Source organism: Grus americana, chromosome 14 (assembly GCF_028858705.1).
Source record: "Grus americana isolate bGruAme1 chromosome 14, bGruAme1.mat, whole genome shotgun sequence".
NCBI classification, from domain to species: domain Eukaryota; kingdom Metazoa; phylum Chordata; class Aves; order Gruiformes; family Gruidae; genus Grus; species Grus americana.
The window spans coordinates 7677099-7695905 of NC_072865.1; the positions used below are offsets into that span (position 1 = coordinate 7677099).

At 45.8% G+C, this 18807-nt stretch overlaps 1 protein-coding gene across 3 annotated transcripts in view; it reads left to right on the forward strand.

Moving 5' to 3' along the window:
- The first annotated feature begins 8833 nt into the window (after window positions 1-8833).
- Window positions 8834-18807, forward strand: part of GRIA1 (glutamate ionotropic receptor AMPA type subunit 1) — a 126478-nt gene continuing 116504 nt past the window's right edge. For 2 of the 3 annotated variants that reach the window (XR_008579281.1, XM_054841797.1), the window contains exons 1-2: window positions 8905-9161; window positions 11324-11461. Coding sequence is in view for 2 of the 3 variants with exons in the window: in XM_054841797.1 (XP_054697772.1) it covers window positions 9080-9161; window positions 11324-11461 (220 nt within the window). In the remaining variant the exon portion in view is untranslated. Of the gene's footprint in view, window positions 9162-11323; window positions 11462-18807 lie in introns of all 3 variants that reach the window. The other variant, XM_054841798.1, reaches the window with a different exon arrangement.

An 18807-nucleotide genomic window follows, 5' to 3' on the forward strand; every position in this document is an offset into this window, starting at 1 on the left:
GAGGACTTGGAAGCAGGGGCCAGCTAAACTCATGAGGCTGTAGCATAAGCCCTGGGCGAGGAACTGAAATGCGTAGCAATCATCTCCTTCCTTTTATTTCAAGGATGAACATTTATAAATAAATATGATATCATTGCACTAGATAAGAAGTCTACATATCTTCTGTTTCTTGGCAGGAATGAGGAAAAAGAGAGGCACGTACGTAGAAAAGAGCCCGTAAGACTTATGTAGCTAAGCATAGTCAAATAGCTGAAAGCAGCCTGTAGTTAATGAATTAGGTCACCAGGTTTTTGCATTCCACGTTGTGTCTCTCTCTCTACTCTCGGTCCTGAGTTCTAGCATGCAAGTGAGCTCTGAGCAGATGGAAACCTGCCTTTTCTTCACTAGGGCTCATTGCGCAGTGTCCAGAAGAAACCAGTGCTTTGCTAGCGGTGAGGCTCACAGATCAATTGGTGGCATATTATTCATTTTACAAAGCAGCACCATGTTCACCTGAATCGTTTCCAAATGTCTGTGGTTCCCTGTGTTGTTTTACGCAGTGTACCACTTGCCATCATGCTGCTACAGATGGCAATAGCTTTGGGGGCTTTCCCACGAGACGTGGGCAGGGGAGGCAAGGGCTGTGACAAGTACACAGGGCTTTCATGCTTGGGGACTTTCCTTAGTTCCTGCAGCACAGAGAGCTGCCCCATGGATTTCAGTCCCAGCCCTCCTGCAGGTTCTGTGAGTTCAGACAAATTGATTCCTATGCCAATGTCTCGGATGGGATAAATGCTCTTTCTCTTACATCACTGACCACTGGTAGCTGGATGATCGAAGCCTTCTGTGGGCAGGGTGGCGTGATGCTGCAGGTTGGATGGTGCTGCTTCTGCAAAGCTTAATAGGAGCATTAGGTTCCTTGAGTACCATGACTTGGTGCAGCTGCCCAATAGTCCTAGACTATCTGAAGCAAGTATACTTAGATGTGTATGATTTCTAAAGCAATTACTGCATCTTTATATTCCTAAAAAAATTTTGTTCGCTCTTTTTGTGTGTGTGTGCGTGACTGAAGCTGCACAGCTTTTTCTATAGGACTGCATGGAGCTTGCTAATGATCTGCTCTCGTTCCCACTCGTCGTAATTGCAGGCATTGTTACACTGGGTTGCCAATTTTGTGGTGCACCAGGTGACGCGGTGTTTGCGTGCTGTTCTTTCTGTCTGGGTCCGTTGTTGGGAGTACAAAGGAAGTCTAGCTTTTTGTAATACAGCACTGATCTGTGCTTGTGATGTACAGAAAGTCTTGGGCAGAAATCTTGATGAGCACAGAAAGTCTCTAAATATGGGACACCTCCAGAAACACAGAGTGTAACGGGGCCTGTATCATCTTTCTTATCTCTTCCTTCCAGCCCGGGAAACAGGATGATTCTTTAAAGATGACATTTGTTTCAGATTATATCCTTAGCTCTCTGTCATTTCTGTGGTGTCTAAAGGATGAAGAGGAGAAATTATAGATAACCTACAGATTCTCATCAACCCGCTAAGCTCTTTGCCCAAGTAGAGCATCCTAACAGCGATAGCTCAGCTGAAGACCTTGCTATTAAGTGCCTGTAAAATGCAGTTCCCCTGCACCAGCCCGTTGCACAGGGTAGAGCAGCTGCTGCTGCATCCCCTTCTCCCTCCAATTACACATCTGCAGAGCTGGCAGCAACGTCCTCTGGCACATCATAGTGACTGGCCACACTGCGGAGCCACGGAGGGCTCAGATGCTCCAACAGAGCAGCAAAAAGCCGGGACATCCCGCTGCTATGGCCCTCTGCCACACGTTTGTAGAAAATTACTTCGTGGAACTTAAAATGTTTTTGGAGCTATGGAAGAGGATCAAAGGCACACCTGATGGGGTGCCTCTAGGCCAGGCAGTACTCTGACTACCTGGAGCTCCTCATTCCCCATTCAGCTAAGTGATGTCAGTCTTTTCGTTCTCCTCTTTCCAGCTCTAATGATTTTTTGTGTCCCGTCCTGAAGCCTTTCTGTGTCTTCTCTGTGCTTTCTCCGAGAATGGATGGGTGTTGGCTTCCCTATTTATTCAGAAACTCTGCAAATCTCAGTTTATTCCTCATCTAAACTGAAACCAAAAGCATTTTGCTTTCATATCAATTAAGAATTTAAAGAAAACAACTTTTCATACAAAATTGCATAATGGTATGTCGTATTACAATGACTTTTTTCCTGTCATTGTTTTTTCTGTATTTTGAGAGAGTTCAGGTTATTTGTGCAGGGTCCACATGTGCAAATAAAGAAAATATCTCCCTGCAGACTTTTCACAGGTGTCTATCTCCAATCAGTTACTAGCCCTTGTGAAATCCAACCCATTAATGCATACAGACTGCTAACGTGTGATACACCACGCTACACGCGAGACTGGGACAGTCAGACAGGGCAGGAGTTTGCGTGATTGTGTGATTTGATCCAACACAGCAATTCCTATTTCTCTCTGAGATAAAGCACGGGGAGCAATTAAGGAATGAGGAGAAGTGACGTGAATATCTGTATTGATTGCAGAAACCAGAGACAGAAAGACACTGATAATTCTAGTGATTTTTTTTTTTAGGTTTTCTCTTTTGTGCATAGACTTTCTCCTTCCCAGCTGGTAGCAGGCAGCCTGCTACAGTAGGATGTGATGCAAGGACTGGAAATTGATACTTCTCTTCTTGACTTAGTTACTCTAGTTCAAAGCTTTGATTCCTTTGACTATTAGAAAGGCCAAGATCAGCCACCCTAAAGCACAACCCACGTGTTTATCTCGCGTGTTAGCGAAGCAGCCTGGGAACCGCTGAGCCAGATGGTAATGATGGGATCTTTGCAAGGCTGTTTGAATTGCGGCAATTGCTGCTGCTGCTTTAGGGTTGGTTTTTTTTTTTCTTCCTAAATCAGCATCCTTTTATCTTCCTCATTTCACGTTTGTTTTCTGCACGTCTTGGGTTTGATGCCAGGGATTAAAAATGAGAGTTGATTCATATATCAATATTAAACCGCATAATCACCTCAATCATTGTTTGACTTCATCTGGAGCATTCACAATGTTTTGGGAACTCTGAGTGAAAGAAAACTTTGTTGCGTAGACAAACATTTGACTGAACTATTGATAACAAGAATTTCTGATTTTGGCTGCATCCCTTGTGTCTGGCTTTTCACAGTAAATAATCCTCTTACCATATATTTTCAATAATTTTTTTTAATACTTATAATTTATTTGTTTTTCCATTCAATGAGAAAATAACACAACAGCACAATCTGTGGCAATAATCTGGGGGGTATTATATTCGCAAATGGTAGACTAACTGTAACTTTAATGTATTACCAGTAATTTCTGTTTCCTCTGGCGAGGCTTAGAGAAACATAAGGTGCTTTAATAACAAATAGGGACCCACCCACAACTCTGATTTATGTTTATGACTCAGCAAAGAACGTAAACTGAGACTAGGGCACAGAGTGTTTCTATAAGTAGTTATAAATCAACCATTCACCAGGAAAAAATGAGTACTAGCAGCCTTCCCTGTATGAGGAACAGAGAGGTTTTGGGGTTGGCAAAGTCTTCTTTCAGGGGAGTCAGTAAAGGGATCAGGATTCATCAAGGAGAGATTCGTAGTGTTTCCATGAGCGCTCACGTAGAGGTGGACCCTGCGCAGGGCTGGTTGCATCATTGTTTGTCTGAACGGTCCCTAGTTGAGCATGTCAAGCCCGTTGGATGGAAGCAAACTCATCAACAGGCCAGCTGGATGGTGGGACAAGTAACTGTGGAAAATAAAGTTGCAGATCTGAATTTGTTGTGTTTGATGCTTGTATTTGACTCGGACTGAGTGCGCAGGTTACATCCTTACCTGACTCCAGGAAAGCCCCTGGCCCGTTTGTGCCAAAGGCTCCCCATCCAGCCACGCTGGGCGGCAGCAAGGCCTGGCTCGTGGGAGCCCATGGTCCTTGCCAGACTGATCGTACCCCGTGGGTGCTCCGAGCCAAATTGCGGCATCCGTTTGCCAGCTGCTGCTCATGAATTTCCATCTGAAGGGTGCGCGATGTTTTCAGTGCCGCTCTGATTGACGGGTTTATCTTCCAGTCCATTTACTTACTTAATTATCCCACAGTGAGCAAGAAGTCATTGCTTATAAATATGGTAATAAGCTGATCAGGATGACAACAGGAGCACATTCTTGTACATTTTGTGGAAAAAGCCGACATTCCCTAGTTTCAGTTCACATCAGGCTTCCCCCATCAGCAGTCAGTAAATTAAGAAACAATATCTGGAGACCTTAAAGCATCAGTCCCCAGATGTGTGGCATCAGTCAGGACCTGCTTGGAGCTATCCTCATCTCAGGTGTTGTCCCTGTCCCACATCTTCACATTTTAGCACAGACTGGAAAAGGATGAAGCTCATGTTTCCTTTAACTTCTCTGAGTTGCTTCTGGAATGTCAAAGTTTTTCATTTGGCACCTCCAGCTGCCACGTAAAGGAGAGAGGGGCCATAGACACCTCAGGCCTAACTCATTTTTCTGCCTGAAACCAAACATTGCTGAGGCTATTTTTGTAAAGGAGATTCTACCAAAAGTTATTTGGTGACTATAGTTTGTAGATGCTGGTTTTCAGTAGTGTAAATAACACGTTCCGGGTTTAAAAGATTGAAGCAAGTGTCTGATGTAACCTAAACCACGTAGGCACGCATGGAAATGACCACAAAGAGCCTGAAGTTCCCCTGTTCCTACTTTAGTAGGAATTTTCCAAGTACGGATGAGTGAAGGGCCAAGGGCTTGGTTCCCTGTCCCTGCAGGTCTGGAATCCCTGTGCGGGCTGAAACCTGCTTCAGAAAACAGTACGGGAGTGCAAGGGGCTGCAGAGCTACCCTTGCCGCTCCAAGTGCCAGCAAACACCCTCGAGCTGTGCTGCCTGCGCTCCTGCGAGCGTGTGTATGTGTGCACATATGTACACGTACGCTTTCCTAACCGTGTCTATCGGTGTCATTTTCGTGTGGGTGGCACCAGTGACTGTGCATATGTTTGCTGGGCGTAGGTGTGCCGAGGGCTATCTGCACACACGCTTCCCGGTACGTTGGTGCTGTGAATGGAGGGAGCTATCTCACCCCTTTTCCTTTTTTGAGCGCTTCCAAATTTTCCTCATTTTGAATTTCTGGAGTCTGTTCTCTCAGCACCTGCGCTACGATCGTTCCTTGAGAGGTGCATTATCCAAAATAACAAAATTGAGGTGAACAAGGCAGGGAGAAAAACGCATGTGACTCCATTAGCATTCTTTTATGCCAAGGCTCTGCGAAACCCATACGAGAGTCTGCGTTGTTTAGAGTTTATTTAAATTAATCGCTATAATTACATTTTGCTCTTTATCAAAAGCCTCCTATAGAGATTGTCCAGCTAGAAAACAAAAGGAATTTCAGAAATAGTAGTATTTCAATAGCCTTTTAAAAGACATTCAGGAGCATCATGTAAAACACAGTGGGCACTGGGGGAAATAATTCTGCTGGGAGGTCGGATGGATGCCGAGTTCTGTTGATTTCCTCATTTTTCAAGGCTGGAGGCTTCTGCATGTGAATGAGTCCTTTGTTTTTCCAAGGCTTCTGGTACAGAAATATATCTGCTGCAACAACTGCTTATTTCCTATCCTGGAAACAAAAGCTCTGATAGTGAAGTCAGACCATTCTGCTTGTGTGGACAACTTCGTGTCATGCAAAGCAGAGCAAAGAGGAAGGCGGCAGACAGCATCCTCAGAGACAAAATTCTCTGGTGTGCAAAACCTTGGAGCAGAAATGAGTGAGAACAAAGGTTCTCACTGGGTACAGCAAGGTCAGCTCCAGGCAGAACACAACGGTAGCTCTGATGTATTCATTTTCTTCTTCTCATCTCTGGCAAAGATCTTAAGACAAACAGCTACACCCTTTTAAAATTCCTTTATAGCATTTCTTACTTTAAATTGGAAAGACTTTTTTTTTAAAAATGTATTTACCTAAGTCATCGCACTCAATTGCAAGGATTAATCCCACAAGTCCTTCCTAGATGCTCTTTGTTAACCACTTACACACGCTATGTCTTACAAACCCTTTAAGACAAAATATGGGTCTTCAAAACTCCACTCCCTGGTATTTTTAGTTGCCCCTGATTAAGATGGCCCTGTGCTGTATACGTATATGCTGTACTGAATTATTTTCTTTTCTGAAATCTGAAAGGAGGAATAAAAGCTCCTTCAATTGTTTGTTAGGAATCTAGATAATTCATTTGGGCTCTTCTGAAAGAACTGTGTCTGATACGTGGTGCTGAGTGGTGGATTGATCTGTCTGTCTGTTGTGACCATTCATGACACTGAAGAGTTTTATCATTTTTTCAAGACTTGGTTTGGTGTTTAGCGAAAAGTTCAGAAGCCATATTGCTTTGATGTTGATTTAAAGAATCTTCATAGCAGCTAGAGTTAATTCTTAACATCTCTGTGCTAAAAAACTCCAAATAAAATGCTGCTATCTATGAGGAAAAAGGAAATTAATACCTTCTTAAAATAATGATCTTATTACTACTTATCTTGTTACATTGTGGTGAGGTTCTCCTTGTTAAGCCACCTGCACTTTGAGAGGTTTATAGACAAAAGCAGCATTATTAATTTATGCGACTGTGCAAGCTTTCTCTGAGCTATTACAATATTTTATTGTTATGGCTACTATTATTATTATCATCAGACAGGCTGTTTGGGAGTTTTGAAAATGTGTTAGCATCTTTCTGTTGCGCTGGTTATCCTTCAGTGCCTTTCTTCAGATTATAAATGCAGCTGTTTCTATTAAATTCTGGATGGAAAGCAAGAGCCCATAAAATCTATCAGCAGGTTATTTTAGCCTCAAATCAGTATTGCTTAAATTATACAAGGAGTGAGATGGAAGTCTGATGAAGGTGCTACCTATCAACAGCAGAGGTAAATTTGTTTTGCTTGAGTATGATTCTGGGATGCTGGTCACCCAGGCAGTGAGACAGTGGGAGCATCCTTTGGTCGCGTGTAACTGACTCCTGAGTGCCCGAACAATTGCTGTAATGAACCTGCAGTCTTTGGCACCAAGAGACATTGCCCTGGTCAAGGGTGGATTGGAGAAGGAAGGAATCCATCCTAGAAGGATATTTTATTGCTTGCCATCAGGACGATCCAAGTCGTCTGGGCTCTGTGTTTGTAGTGTAACTACATGCTGTCCTTCTAAGAGACCACAAAGTTGCAGGCATCAGTGCAACTCCTCTCTGATGCAAGGTATTAGACTATGGTACTGCTGACCCTGTACCTACTTTCGCATTTATGTGGGTGTTTAAGCATTTTTGTCATCCCAGAAGTTCACAGTGAAATCCACAAAACTGTCTAGGATGAGGTTAAAGATTCCAAACTCTTATTTGCAGAGATAAAATGAAGGCCGGCACAAGGATCATGGTTCATTCTCATTTACCCGGAGCCTGTGCCTTTAGCCCCTGAGAAATGATTTTCCAGTCATTGTCACGTTTGGCTGTGGATGCTGCTCTACCCAAGGATTCTGTTGCAGCTGGCAGGAAGGACTGTATGGGGAACCAAACCAGGACAGAAAGAGTAGTGTTGTCCCTGCAACATAAAGTTGTGTCACACCTGGGCCCTGGGGCAACAGAGAATGTCTCCATGCTGCTGCAGATTTTGTAGGCTTTGGTCACATCCCCTTTCAATTATCCCACTCTGCAGAGTTCTCATCTGTCCAACTGTTCCTTATACGCAGGAGCAATTCCTGACCTTTGAACACTGGCCACCGCTCTTTGATGCTCTTCCAATTTAACCTCATGCTTTTGGAGATGGGGAGTGGGGACCAGGGCAAGGCACCCTACACCAAACCAGGACAAGGGGCATCTGAGTCCTATTTCTAACTCTGCCCCAAACATCCTTTTTACTTTCTGTTTCCTCTCTGCTATTTACCCCTTGTGTGTATTCAGGCTGCAAATGGTAAGGGCAGACCCTCTGTGCTTGGACATGGGTATTCAGGCACAACAGCCCTCAAGTTAGGTTTGGGACTTTATGGGTTTCAGAGGAATGGAGAATTTTCTCTTCTTTCTGAGATGGCTGTGGCTCTGTGTTTGCAGCAGTTCTTCCTCAAATATTTCTAAATCTCAAGTTGTACCTAGGAGCTGTTTTTTATCATTGTTACTTTTATTGATTTTTTTCTTTCCCTTTTGTTTTTGAGCAAAGCTGCTTATGGTCAAATAAGCTCCAACCTCACTAGAACTGCTATAGAACAGCTCCTGTAGTGATCCAGGCTAAAATAGCCCCCTAATTTCAGAAGCCTGCCCTATCCGATGGTGCCAGTGATTCCTCTACATCAAGCACAGGGGTGAAATGCCTCATAGGTTAACGGTGGGCAGGAAAAATCAACGAGAAAGGTGCTGGTGGAGGGATCCTTTTTTCCTCCTTCGGGATGTCTGTTGCTCTTAAATCCTTCCTTCCAAGGCACGTTTGCAGGATGCGACCCTCTCTGTTAGCTTAATGAGCCGGGCTGTAGAGGCTGATCTGTACAACTCCTGGACCCAGGGCTGAGAGCCCAGGTTGGGAAGCGATGGATCAGAGCAGACGAGTTTAAGCCCTTTCTCTAGAGGAGTTTGCCACCTACTGATCTGCAGGTTCCTTCTAGCTCCTGCCAAGAGAAGTTGAGGGGAAAAGCCAGGAATTTAGGGGTAGGTAGGAATTACCCTTACAGAGCCCAGCCGGGACCCCCGGGGGGAATAGCCGGGGCGGGGGTGGGATGCGGTACTCAGCTGTTGAGCTCCAACTGGGAGAAGGCGAATGAGCTGGGTGGAAGCGCCTGGTGTGTGCGTGTTGTGTGTGGCGGGGGAGGGATGTGGATGAGGAGCGGGCTCTCTTTCTTTCTCACGGGGCTCAGTTAATCCTGCTGCCAGGCGGTGTTAAGCAGCAGTCTCAGCGCTGGATTCCGAGCGAGGGAGACGCGCAACCCTGAAGGCGCAGCGCAGGGGAGGCGAGAGAGGCAGCTAAAGAGAGCAGAGCGGGGGAAAAATCAAATCTATGCTTGGAACTGGGCTTCTTTTTCGCCAATGCAAAAGGGAATATGCAGCACATTTTTGCCTTCTTCTGCACCAGTTTCCTAGGGGCGGTGTTAGGGGCCAATTTCCCCAACAATATCCAGATAGGTGAGTGCAGAGCTCGGGGCCGTTTGGGAGTGATGTTCCCCGGCAAGTGGGTAGGGGTGGAGAGGGGGCGGCGGGGGAAAACTGACCCGTTCGTTTGCTTGGAAAGGCAAAATGTGTGTGTGTGTGTGAGAGCGAGCAAGGGGGTGAACAGCGAGGGCTGGATTTGTGCCTCGGTATACCAGCTTTGCGAGAGCAGAGATGTATCAATTTGTCTTTGGGGGAGGGGAAGATTGGGAATAAATGCCTGCACACACACCAACACAGAGGGAGAAAAGTGCCTCTGAAATGGAGGAAGCACGAGAAAAAAAATATCTGTTTCTTGCTCTGAGAAATGCCTGGGCTGCCATTGTGCGTTGCTGCATTTGCAAAATCAGCGGTTGCATTATACATCTTTGTGAGGATGCTCTCATCTGTAGGTAACTGGGACGAGAGGTAACAAACAGGCGCTCTCTGTTGTTGTTGCTAAAGAATAAGGGCAGAGCTATTGGAGGAAGATTTTGCATTGAAGTCTCTCTTCATTTCATGCTACTTGCTTCCCCTGCGCACCAGCAGTGCCTGTTTGATTCCTTTCTCCCTTCCTGTAACTTCTCAGTGCTCCCCTCCCTCCCCAGGTTTATTATTACTCTCCCATTGATCTTTATTGATGGTGGTTTGTAACCTAGCCCCAAATTCTCTTCCCTTGCATGCCGGTTTTCTTTCCCGCCTCCCTTCTCCTTACAATGCCAATCAATTGCCAATCCACCAAGTTCAGGCAACTCCTGCCTGAGTCCAGCTGCACAATCGCTGTTTTTATTGCTGTTGATGCTGCATCCCTGTCTCCCTCCCTTCCTGCCTCCCCTTTACCCCAAATTTGTGCACCATCTCAGATTTTTTTTCCCTTTCAACAAACACATATAAGAGCTTAACTCGGCTACTACCATCTTATTCCTCTGACACCATGATCAGGCTGGAGGAGGGTGGCAAGAACGGGGGAGAGGGGGATATTCATGCACAAGTAGCCCTTACCACACAACATGGAGATGCCCTCTGTACTAAAGATGTGCAAAGTGCCGTTGATAGCAGGTCCTTGCACATTTGTTTCTTCCCTAAGCCATCTGCCCTGGAGGGTGGGCATTGATACTTTCTGCTTCTTTATTTTAATTCTACCTTCTTGCTAAATGCTTTGTTTCCCTACTCGTAAAATCCAATTAACAGTGCTCCCTTTAAATGCGTATAGATTACGAGACAGTCTGAATTTAATAGCATTTTTCTGGTGGCTGTGAAGGCATCTGCCGCAAGCCAAGTTTCCTGCTGGGGGAGCAGCAGGAAACTTTTCCTAGGGCCGAGTTATCACAGCACTTTGTTCCAGGTCCATGGCGGGGAGAAGGGCTCTGAACCTGGGTCCAGTCTGGTCCCAGTTCCTATCGTATTTATATCATCCTGTGGTTCTGGGCTTGTCGGTACTTCTGCTCAGATCGATCCCTTTGAGGGTCGAGCTTTTTATTTCCTGCTCTCTGAGTTTGGCCACTGTCACCTGTTAAATTTAGGGTTTCTCCATGCAGCAAACTTGCAGTAGCAGCAGGTGTTTGGCCATGGTGTCCCACGTTGCTCCGGCTCTCGCAGCCCTGTCCCCGTCCACCCAGTGCTGTGCCTGTCGGGCCAGGCTCAACCAGTCTGCCCCGCACCCCAGAGTCCCCAAGAGTAAGGGGGAACTCCTGCACCCCTTCTGGAGCAAACCCCTCCTCTTAGTGAGCAGGGTTTAAACTGAGGCTAATTACAAGTGAGAAGAGGAGGAAGAAAGACTCTCGTTCCTCCTTTATAAAGGTAACATTGGCAGTGCTTCCATTTCTCTTCCTTAAGGTTATGGGGGTGAGGAGGTTGACCCAAACCCCGTTGTTCATCCTGACCCCACAGGCTGCCGGGCCCCGGGATGCAGCAGGGAGGGCTCCTATATGTGATCCAGGCATTACATAATGCACAGGCTGGAGAGGTTTTCTGCTCCCAGCCTGTCCGCAGCAGGCACAAGCCCCTGGGTCTTGTGTGCTGGAGGGTTTTGGAGTGTAGAGGCACTCCCTGGGCTGGGGAGCTGTAGCCTCTGCTGGCAGGAATATTTTGGAATGAAGAGGTTGCTAATATGGGTGTGCTTAAGACCTTTCTTCTTGTTGTTCTTTTTTTCTCCCCAGGGGGGTTATTTCCTAATCAACAGTCCCAGGAACATGCGGCTTTTAGGTTTGCGTTGTCTCAGCTCACGGAACCCCCTAAGCTCCTTCCCCAGATCGACATTGTGAACATTAGCGACAGCTTTGAAATGACATACACCTGTAAGTAGTGGCCTTCACCGTGTGCTCTCTTACTTTGGTTTCTTTATTCCTGAATAGGGTTTGTTGTGTCTGAAACGTGAGACATCTTGCTCCAAACGTGCGACTCCTTTAGGGTCCATGCCAGACAACCTTGAACACACGGGCAAAGGATTTCTGAACCGTTTTGTTTTGTGCTAAAACATAGGGGTGAGGTAGTGTTACAATTATTCAGCATGTCTTGCATTTTCTCTTTCATTGCTTCCAAAGTGATATGAAACCCCAACAATTCATTTCCTTTTGTTTCTCTAACCTCTGCCCGACTCTTCGTGTTGAGATTTCATTCCCATATTTCCTATAGCCGTGATACACAACAAAGATACCCCTTTCCACCCACGGGGAGCACAGAAGTCTCTGTTTAGTGTGAACAACTTCTTCTCTAGCCCCAGTTTAGCCATCTGTCCTGATAATTTAAGAAAGACCTAGCAGAAAACAGCAGCTTGGTGCAAGTGGAGTCCGGATCCACAGTAAGGGGCTATGCCTAATAATGAGAGAGAGGTAAGAGAGTTCCAGGTTCAAGTACCGGCAAAATCATTGGCTCTAAAGACAATTGTTAAAGACTGAATTCGCACTACAGAGTTGATCCTAGGGTGTGTCTGTGTCCTGCTAAAGCACAGCGTGGTAGCCGTGTTGGTTTTTTTATGTGATATAGTCGGGAAAAGAAAAAAACCTGGCTTGCCAGGTAATGGCAAGACTAGCAGCAACAAATAAGACCAGGAGGGAACCAGAGGAAGACAAAACCCGTAACACAGCCCTGCGGTTGCAACAGGGGCTGTCACAGCATTTGTTTCCCTTGGAGTGAGCGGTGCAGTGCTGTGCGCGAGGGGTTCGCGCCACCGGGATGCGATGCACAAAGAATTTCTCGGTTCGACCTGGTGTCAGACACTGCTTTCGCTCTCTGAGCCTGTGTGTATGAGGACTGTCAGGAGGGACTGGAGGAACCCTTCTCTTTGTAGAGCCCGTTGGATTGTTGTTGGCTCACGTCTGTAGTATCCTTTTGATTCACAGAAACATCCTCTCTGCAGTTCAGTCATGTGGAGAGTGGGGTAGAGGTGGACACAAACTGTTCTCTCTGCTAAGAAATACACAGAAGGAAAAAATGCTTTCCTGCAAAAAGAACCCAGGAATGTACAGGAGGAGAATTAATAAGGCTCTTTGAAGGAGGAAAAAAAAAAGTTTTGATTTTTTTTTTTCTGTTGGAAGGTTTGCAAATACAAGATTGCAGGAATTGGCTAGTATGACATAGGAGAGGGAAGTAATAATTTGGCCACACTTTCACTGGAGTGTCTAATGACACATCTAAAGATTTTCTATTTTCTTTAATATCCCTCTATTTGCCAACTACAAGGTTTCCATCAAGCAAGAGCAACTATTTCAGCTCGAGCCAATGGCACTTCCTTGGCAGGAAAACTAGACAAATAGAAGAAAAAAGACAGACCTTGTATCTATGTATCTATCAAGGGAAAGCGTCGCCCACCTGGGGTAGAGTTGCTGACTGTGGCTGGGGATGAGCTATTTCAGTGCTGATAGCAGGAAGAAAGCAGAAACTGCAAGAATATCACTAGAATAAATCCTCCATCTGCGCATAGTTTTCCCTCCCTCTCTACGCCTGCCACTAATGATTTTGTTTACAGCATTAACGTTGATAGCAAGGCCATGATACTAGTTATGCTTTAGAAACCTGTCGTTAGGACCATGGGGGCGGGGGTGGTCTCACAAAAGCTGAATGGAAGCAAGACAGCCTCCCAAAGGATGTTCTATTTGAGCTCTATGTAGGGCACATTGTCCTAGATCAGACCAGCAGAGCACTCCGCACAGTCCAACTTCACTTGTCCTCATTTTTCTTTTCTTATAATTAAAAACTTCCTAAGTTCTTCCAGACTATGGAAGGCAGCATTTGTTTTGTGAGCACAAAAGGAGGTGTTATTCCATGTACTGGGGGGGGGGAACAACAAAACAAAACAAAAAAACCCAAACAACCAAAAAAACCCCAGGCTGTTGGAAGCCCTGGTTTTAGTACTCTAGGTAGGGCTGGAGTGAAACTTCTGCCAGAAATTATCTCCTTCCTCATCTTCCAGCAAATTCCCTTCCCAGTTGCCAAGACTAGATATCAGTAGAAAGATCTGTTTATTTATGGAGAATAAAACCCCTGCCCACGCAGTGGTCCTTATCTTCTGATAAAAGCCTGGCCATGCTATGAGTTAAAAGTACCAGTTTTTGTTCCCATGGAGATAGAGAACACAGCACTGCCTTTTCATTGGCATTATCTGCTTCTCTGATGTCAAGGGTGTTTGGACCCTGTAAACCTGGTGCTGCCTCTAACAGGGTCTCCAGCAGGACATCTGAGGAAGACTAGTAGGTCCCAGCCCCACGGCAAGTCCTGCCTTGTGCTAGGATCCGGCCTCGTGTGCCAAATGTAGTCATGGCAAGTGCCTGAAAGCAGCACAATTCAAAATACTGAATATATATTAAGAATCAGCGGTGACGGCAGAAGCAAAAAGCCTTGTTGGGCCACTTGCGGGGTGATGCTGAAGTGGCGGGATGAACTGCAGCGAAATGACAGCACCCTGTCTAAGGAGATCGTATGCAAAATGTATCTCAGCATCAACCGTGACACTGTCTGCCTCTGCCTGACATATATCTGCTTACCAGTTAGGATGAGCAAGCTTTGGTGTGACAGTGGGTGAATTTACAGTAGAGATGCACCCATTTGTGCACAGGTGACTGTGCTAGGGAGCCGTTAATGATGTGCTAGTGACGATCGTAAATTGGTAACAATAATATCCATGAAAGTGATAAATCTGTAAAATATCAGGAGGCTGCTGTTGTCACTAGGCTGTCGCTGTGACAGCCCCGCAATAAATTTCGTATTTCTGATGCTTGCAGTTGTGGATGTTTTACCGTTACGCAGTGATTGTGAATACCTCTGTGTGGGGCAGCATCCACCTACGGGTCCTGTGGTCCCTGTGCATAACACAGCAGTAGCTTATGATTTTAAGCAAACCGTAATCATTAAGAAAGCAAAAATAGATAGTAGATACAACGTGCTGTAACCTCATATTTCATGTGTGTGGTTGATGCTAATGTTGTTGCATCACTGAAGCACGGGCACATTTCAATAACTGAAATATCTCCCTGAATTCATTCCATCCCACAGGATAGATGGTAATGAACAGGCTCTGTGTTTGCAGCTGGGTGCGTGGTGTGGCATACTGGTATGAAAATACATACCTGCCACTTTAAGGGTTCTTAACTAAAGGTTAGGAGACTTAATATTTTTGTGCTGTTTCTTCAAAGGCCAAGGGAATTATTTAGAGTCCTTCCTTCAGCAGAAGCATACAGCAGTGCCAGGTGACTATAAAGGGTAAAACGATGGTGTGGCGTAGCTGAAGGGTTTGCCTAGTGACGTGGCAGAGCAAAACCCTTCTGAGCAGCTTTAAAGACATGTGCACAGGTTCTGTCTTCGGCCGTGTTTGGAAAAGAGCTTTACGGCCTCAAGACAGTCGCTAGCAAACTCTGCCTTGCTGGGTTTTGCCGTGACTGGCTGCGCTCAGGGGCAGACCTAACACGGCAGGGTTGATGCTGCAGGTCAGAGCTGAGAGGTGTGGGGACAGGGGTGCTCTGTGCTGGATGTGAGGACACAGGAGGTCTGAAGCTTAGGAGAGAGCTGCAAATTCCTATCCCTGGCAGGTCCGCGGTGGACACAAGCACTGTGTCCTGTTGGCAGCAAAGGGATGAGAGGTGCTTACTATGAGACAACCAGTGCCGGGAATAGTTTTCCCTTATTCCTTGTCTCAGCCTCCATTCGTGCACACGTAACGCACATCCCCATCCTGTGCATAGCCCAGCTCCTCAGGGGATGCGACTTGTTTCAGCCCAAGCTCCTTGCCTTTATTTAATTTGTGGTGCAGAGCCTCCTGCTTTCAGCCTCTGGCCGGAGTCCCCAGGTGAGCCCTGGCAGCGTCAGGCAGACCGTGGGGGTTGCTCTCGCTGCCTGGGGAAGACGATTGCTCAGCGACAGATTTCCCTGGCAGTGGCCTGGGGGACGTGCCCTGTTGAGCGGTGCTCGCAGAAGGTGAGTCACCAGCTTGGTAAATCTGTCCCTGCAAAACTCAGGCCACTTTGCGGGGATGACCGAGGACTAAAAAACGTCCATTCAGCACAGAGCCCTGTACCTTTGCTGGGGCAGCCATCGGCTTTTGTGCGTGCTTAGGTGTTGGGCTACTGAGAAGGGACATTTAGGAGCTGTCAACCTGAAGCACAGAGGTCTGCACAGGACAGCAGCAGGATGTTGCAGCTGCAAGAGAACTTGTAAAGAGGCTGACAAACAATGTTTATCCCTCTCCTTCCATGTATGCACAGCTACAGGTACTGTGGGGTCCTCATACTGCGTAGGGGCTGTGGGTGCTGCTGGAATATCAACAGTTGAATCTGCATTAGAAAATGAACATGCACTTTGGAATCTGTTCATATTTTATGAAGGCCTCTCAGCACCAATTAGAGAGGGATTTGTAGTGATCACTCGCTCTGTGCTTATGTTCTTATCAATAGCAGTGAGCTTTAGATTCAGATCAGCTATGAAATGAAGTATTTCTTTCTCTTATTTCTCGGATACTTATGTATATAGACAGACTATTTCTGGAGATTGCTTTTTATCTCTTAAATTACCTCTCAGAGACAGGAAGAAATAGGCAAACATTTGAATGTTCTCAAATGAGGAGCTAAATTTGGCTTAATTAAACAATTATTGTGTGTTGAATTTAAAGGAACCTTCTTTGTTGACAAACATACGATGGTCGCCATTTCTTGGAAAGGTGTTGCTGTAATTATTCCAGCAGCAATCAATTAAAATGCAATTTTTATAATTAAACTTCCACAGTCTAAATAAGCCCAGCCCTGTAATAGTGTGTAATTGTTGTGGTGTTGGTAGACTTGTTTTTATTTTCGCAGTGTCAGAAATCTCATGTAAATGCTTTGGGATTTTTTTTTCCCCGCAGAGCTCAGGATGCTAGCTATGACTATTTAATGTGAGGTAAGGCGACAGAAACATGGATTTAATGATCAGATGCGGTCTGATTAATACAACAGAGGTACTACAAGGAAATACATCTCCGTAGATTTTGTAATAGGAAAAGATGTGATGCAGGCAGATGAATCAGAGAGCATCAATTCATGTTAGATGAAATTGAGGTTAAGGATGTTCAGTTTCTGGCAGGGATGGGCTGTGGCTTTCTAGCAGTTGCATGTTTGTTTAGTGAAATGCCAGCACCTTACAGAGTCAGGTCCAGCCCTAAGGAGGGTGCTGATGGGTGAAATCCTGCCACAGAGGAGGGAGCGGGTCCTGGGAGCGACACCAGCCTCCTGTGTCCAAGGTGTCTGCAGGGGGTCTGAGGTGGGTGCTGGGTGCTTGGCAGTCACAGCCACCACTGAAGAAGGTGGGAGCTCATCCCATGTGCTTTCCTCAAGCACGAAAAGCATTTAAAAGACGAGCGCAAAGCCGTTTCCTCAGCTACGGATGCCAGGACAGGGCGGGCTGTCTTGTCTGCCTTCATGGATCTGGGCACGGAGAGCCTGGGGTCAACAGGGGCCAATACCATCAGCAGGGACGTTGACGGGGCTCCACTGCCATTTGGGGAAGGCAGCCCTGCCGAGAGGCTGGCAGCGCGCGTCAGACATCAGGAACGAGTTTCCCAGAGTCTTGTGTATCCATTTCTCTCCAAAGGGCACGGGGCACTTATATTTTGCATGACTATTTTTATGTATTTAATTTTTGATCCTGGGCTGTGGGAGTGGTGCCTGGGGAGAAAAGCTGATATAGAATAGAATCATAGAATTGTTTAGGTTGGAAAAGACGTTTAAGTTCATTGAGTCCAACTGTTAACCTAACACTGCCAAGTCCACCACTAAACCGTGTCCCCAAGCGCCACATCTGCACGTGGTGGAAGTAGGAGAAATCAGAGGAAGAATAAGGGGAATTTCAAATCTGCAAATCTATCTGCTCACCTGGCAAGGATCCCAAATCCTTGTTGGCGACAAGCAAAAAAGAGAGTGAAGAAGTAAAATTTGGGCTCTGTAGCAGGCAGAGAAGGGATTTGAGAAACTGAGCAGCAGAGGCCAGACCTGTCCATTGTGTGACAGTCATAGTTTTCACTCACAGCTTATCCTTTCTTCTCTAAAAATAAAGCTTTTTCATGTGAATAGGGATCCTACTAAGCCAGAAAAACACAGGCCTTATTTTTTAGCATATTAGCAAGGTGAGAGTGGAAATTTTCATGTGGCTGCAAGGAAGGCAGCGTGGGGAAGCACGCCGTTCCTTTCCAAAACTCTAGTGGGAATTTTAGATATATACGTTTACATTTCTCTTAATAGGGTTAGGGCCCCAAAGGCAACAGCTCTCTGCCAGTGGAAACGGAAACTGTCCCGGATAGCTTCACTAACACGTGGAGCTCAGAGCAAATACAAAATCAACATGCTCCTTAAAGAGGCAATAAGTCAGAGAGACTTTAATATTCTGCAGATCCAAATTCTCCGGGGTGCGGTATTAATACAAGTCTGAAGACAAAAATGCATTTATTTCAACTGCATTCCTTTAAAGAGAATTGGGGTTTTACTTCTCTGCCTTTAGTTGTGTAGAACGGAAACAGGGTAATGTTTTTCCCAGTGAAAAGTGCTGTCTGGCAGAGCAAGGGATGTGCTCTGGGAGATTACATGGGCTCCTGAGGAAGTCAGGTACTAGGCAAGATGCAGAAGAAGGGCTGAACCGAGCCATTAGCAATCCACCATCATCCCAGAAAAAACCCCACATTTCAAAATAATACCAAATGATTAGAATAATAACAGCATGCTATCCAGCAGAAATTGTTCCCTGCTCACCTGCTGAACTGATCGCTCATTAGCTTACACCGTAATGAGTCTCTAGTTGATTTTCTCATGCTGCCCTTTAGCAGCCAGACCTGCTTGTTCCCTTTGGGGCATTCTTAAAAAAACCACACACACACCCCACAACAACACAAAAGAATAAAAAAACCCCCACAGCAATTATACTCTTTTTATTAATGTATATTGGTTATTTTTCCTATTCTCTGCAAACCACACCCTTGCCAACCCTTGGCCAGGGTTGCAGTTCAGGAGGAGACGTGCTTATGCATCACAGGACTGATTGATCCCTTGAGGAAGTAGCAGTGAGAGGCAATGAAGAGATGAGTAACAACTACAAATTGCTATATCTTGACTTCTTTGAGAGGGTCTTTCATTCTTTGATTTTATTTGTTTTTGACAGAGTGGAGGAGCGCAAAAGAAAACAACTGATG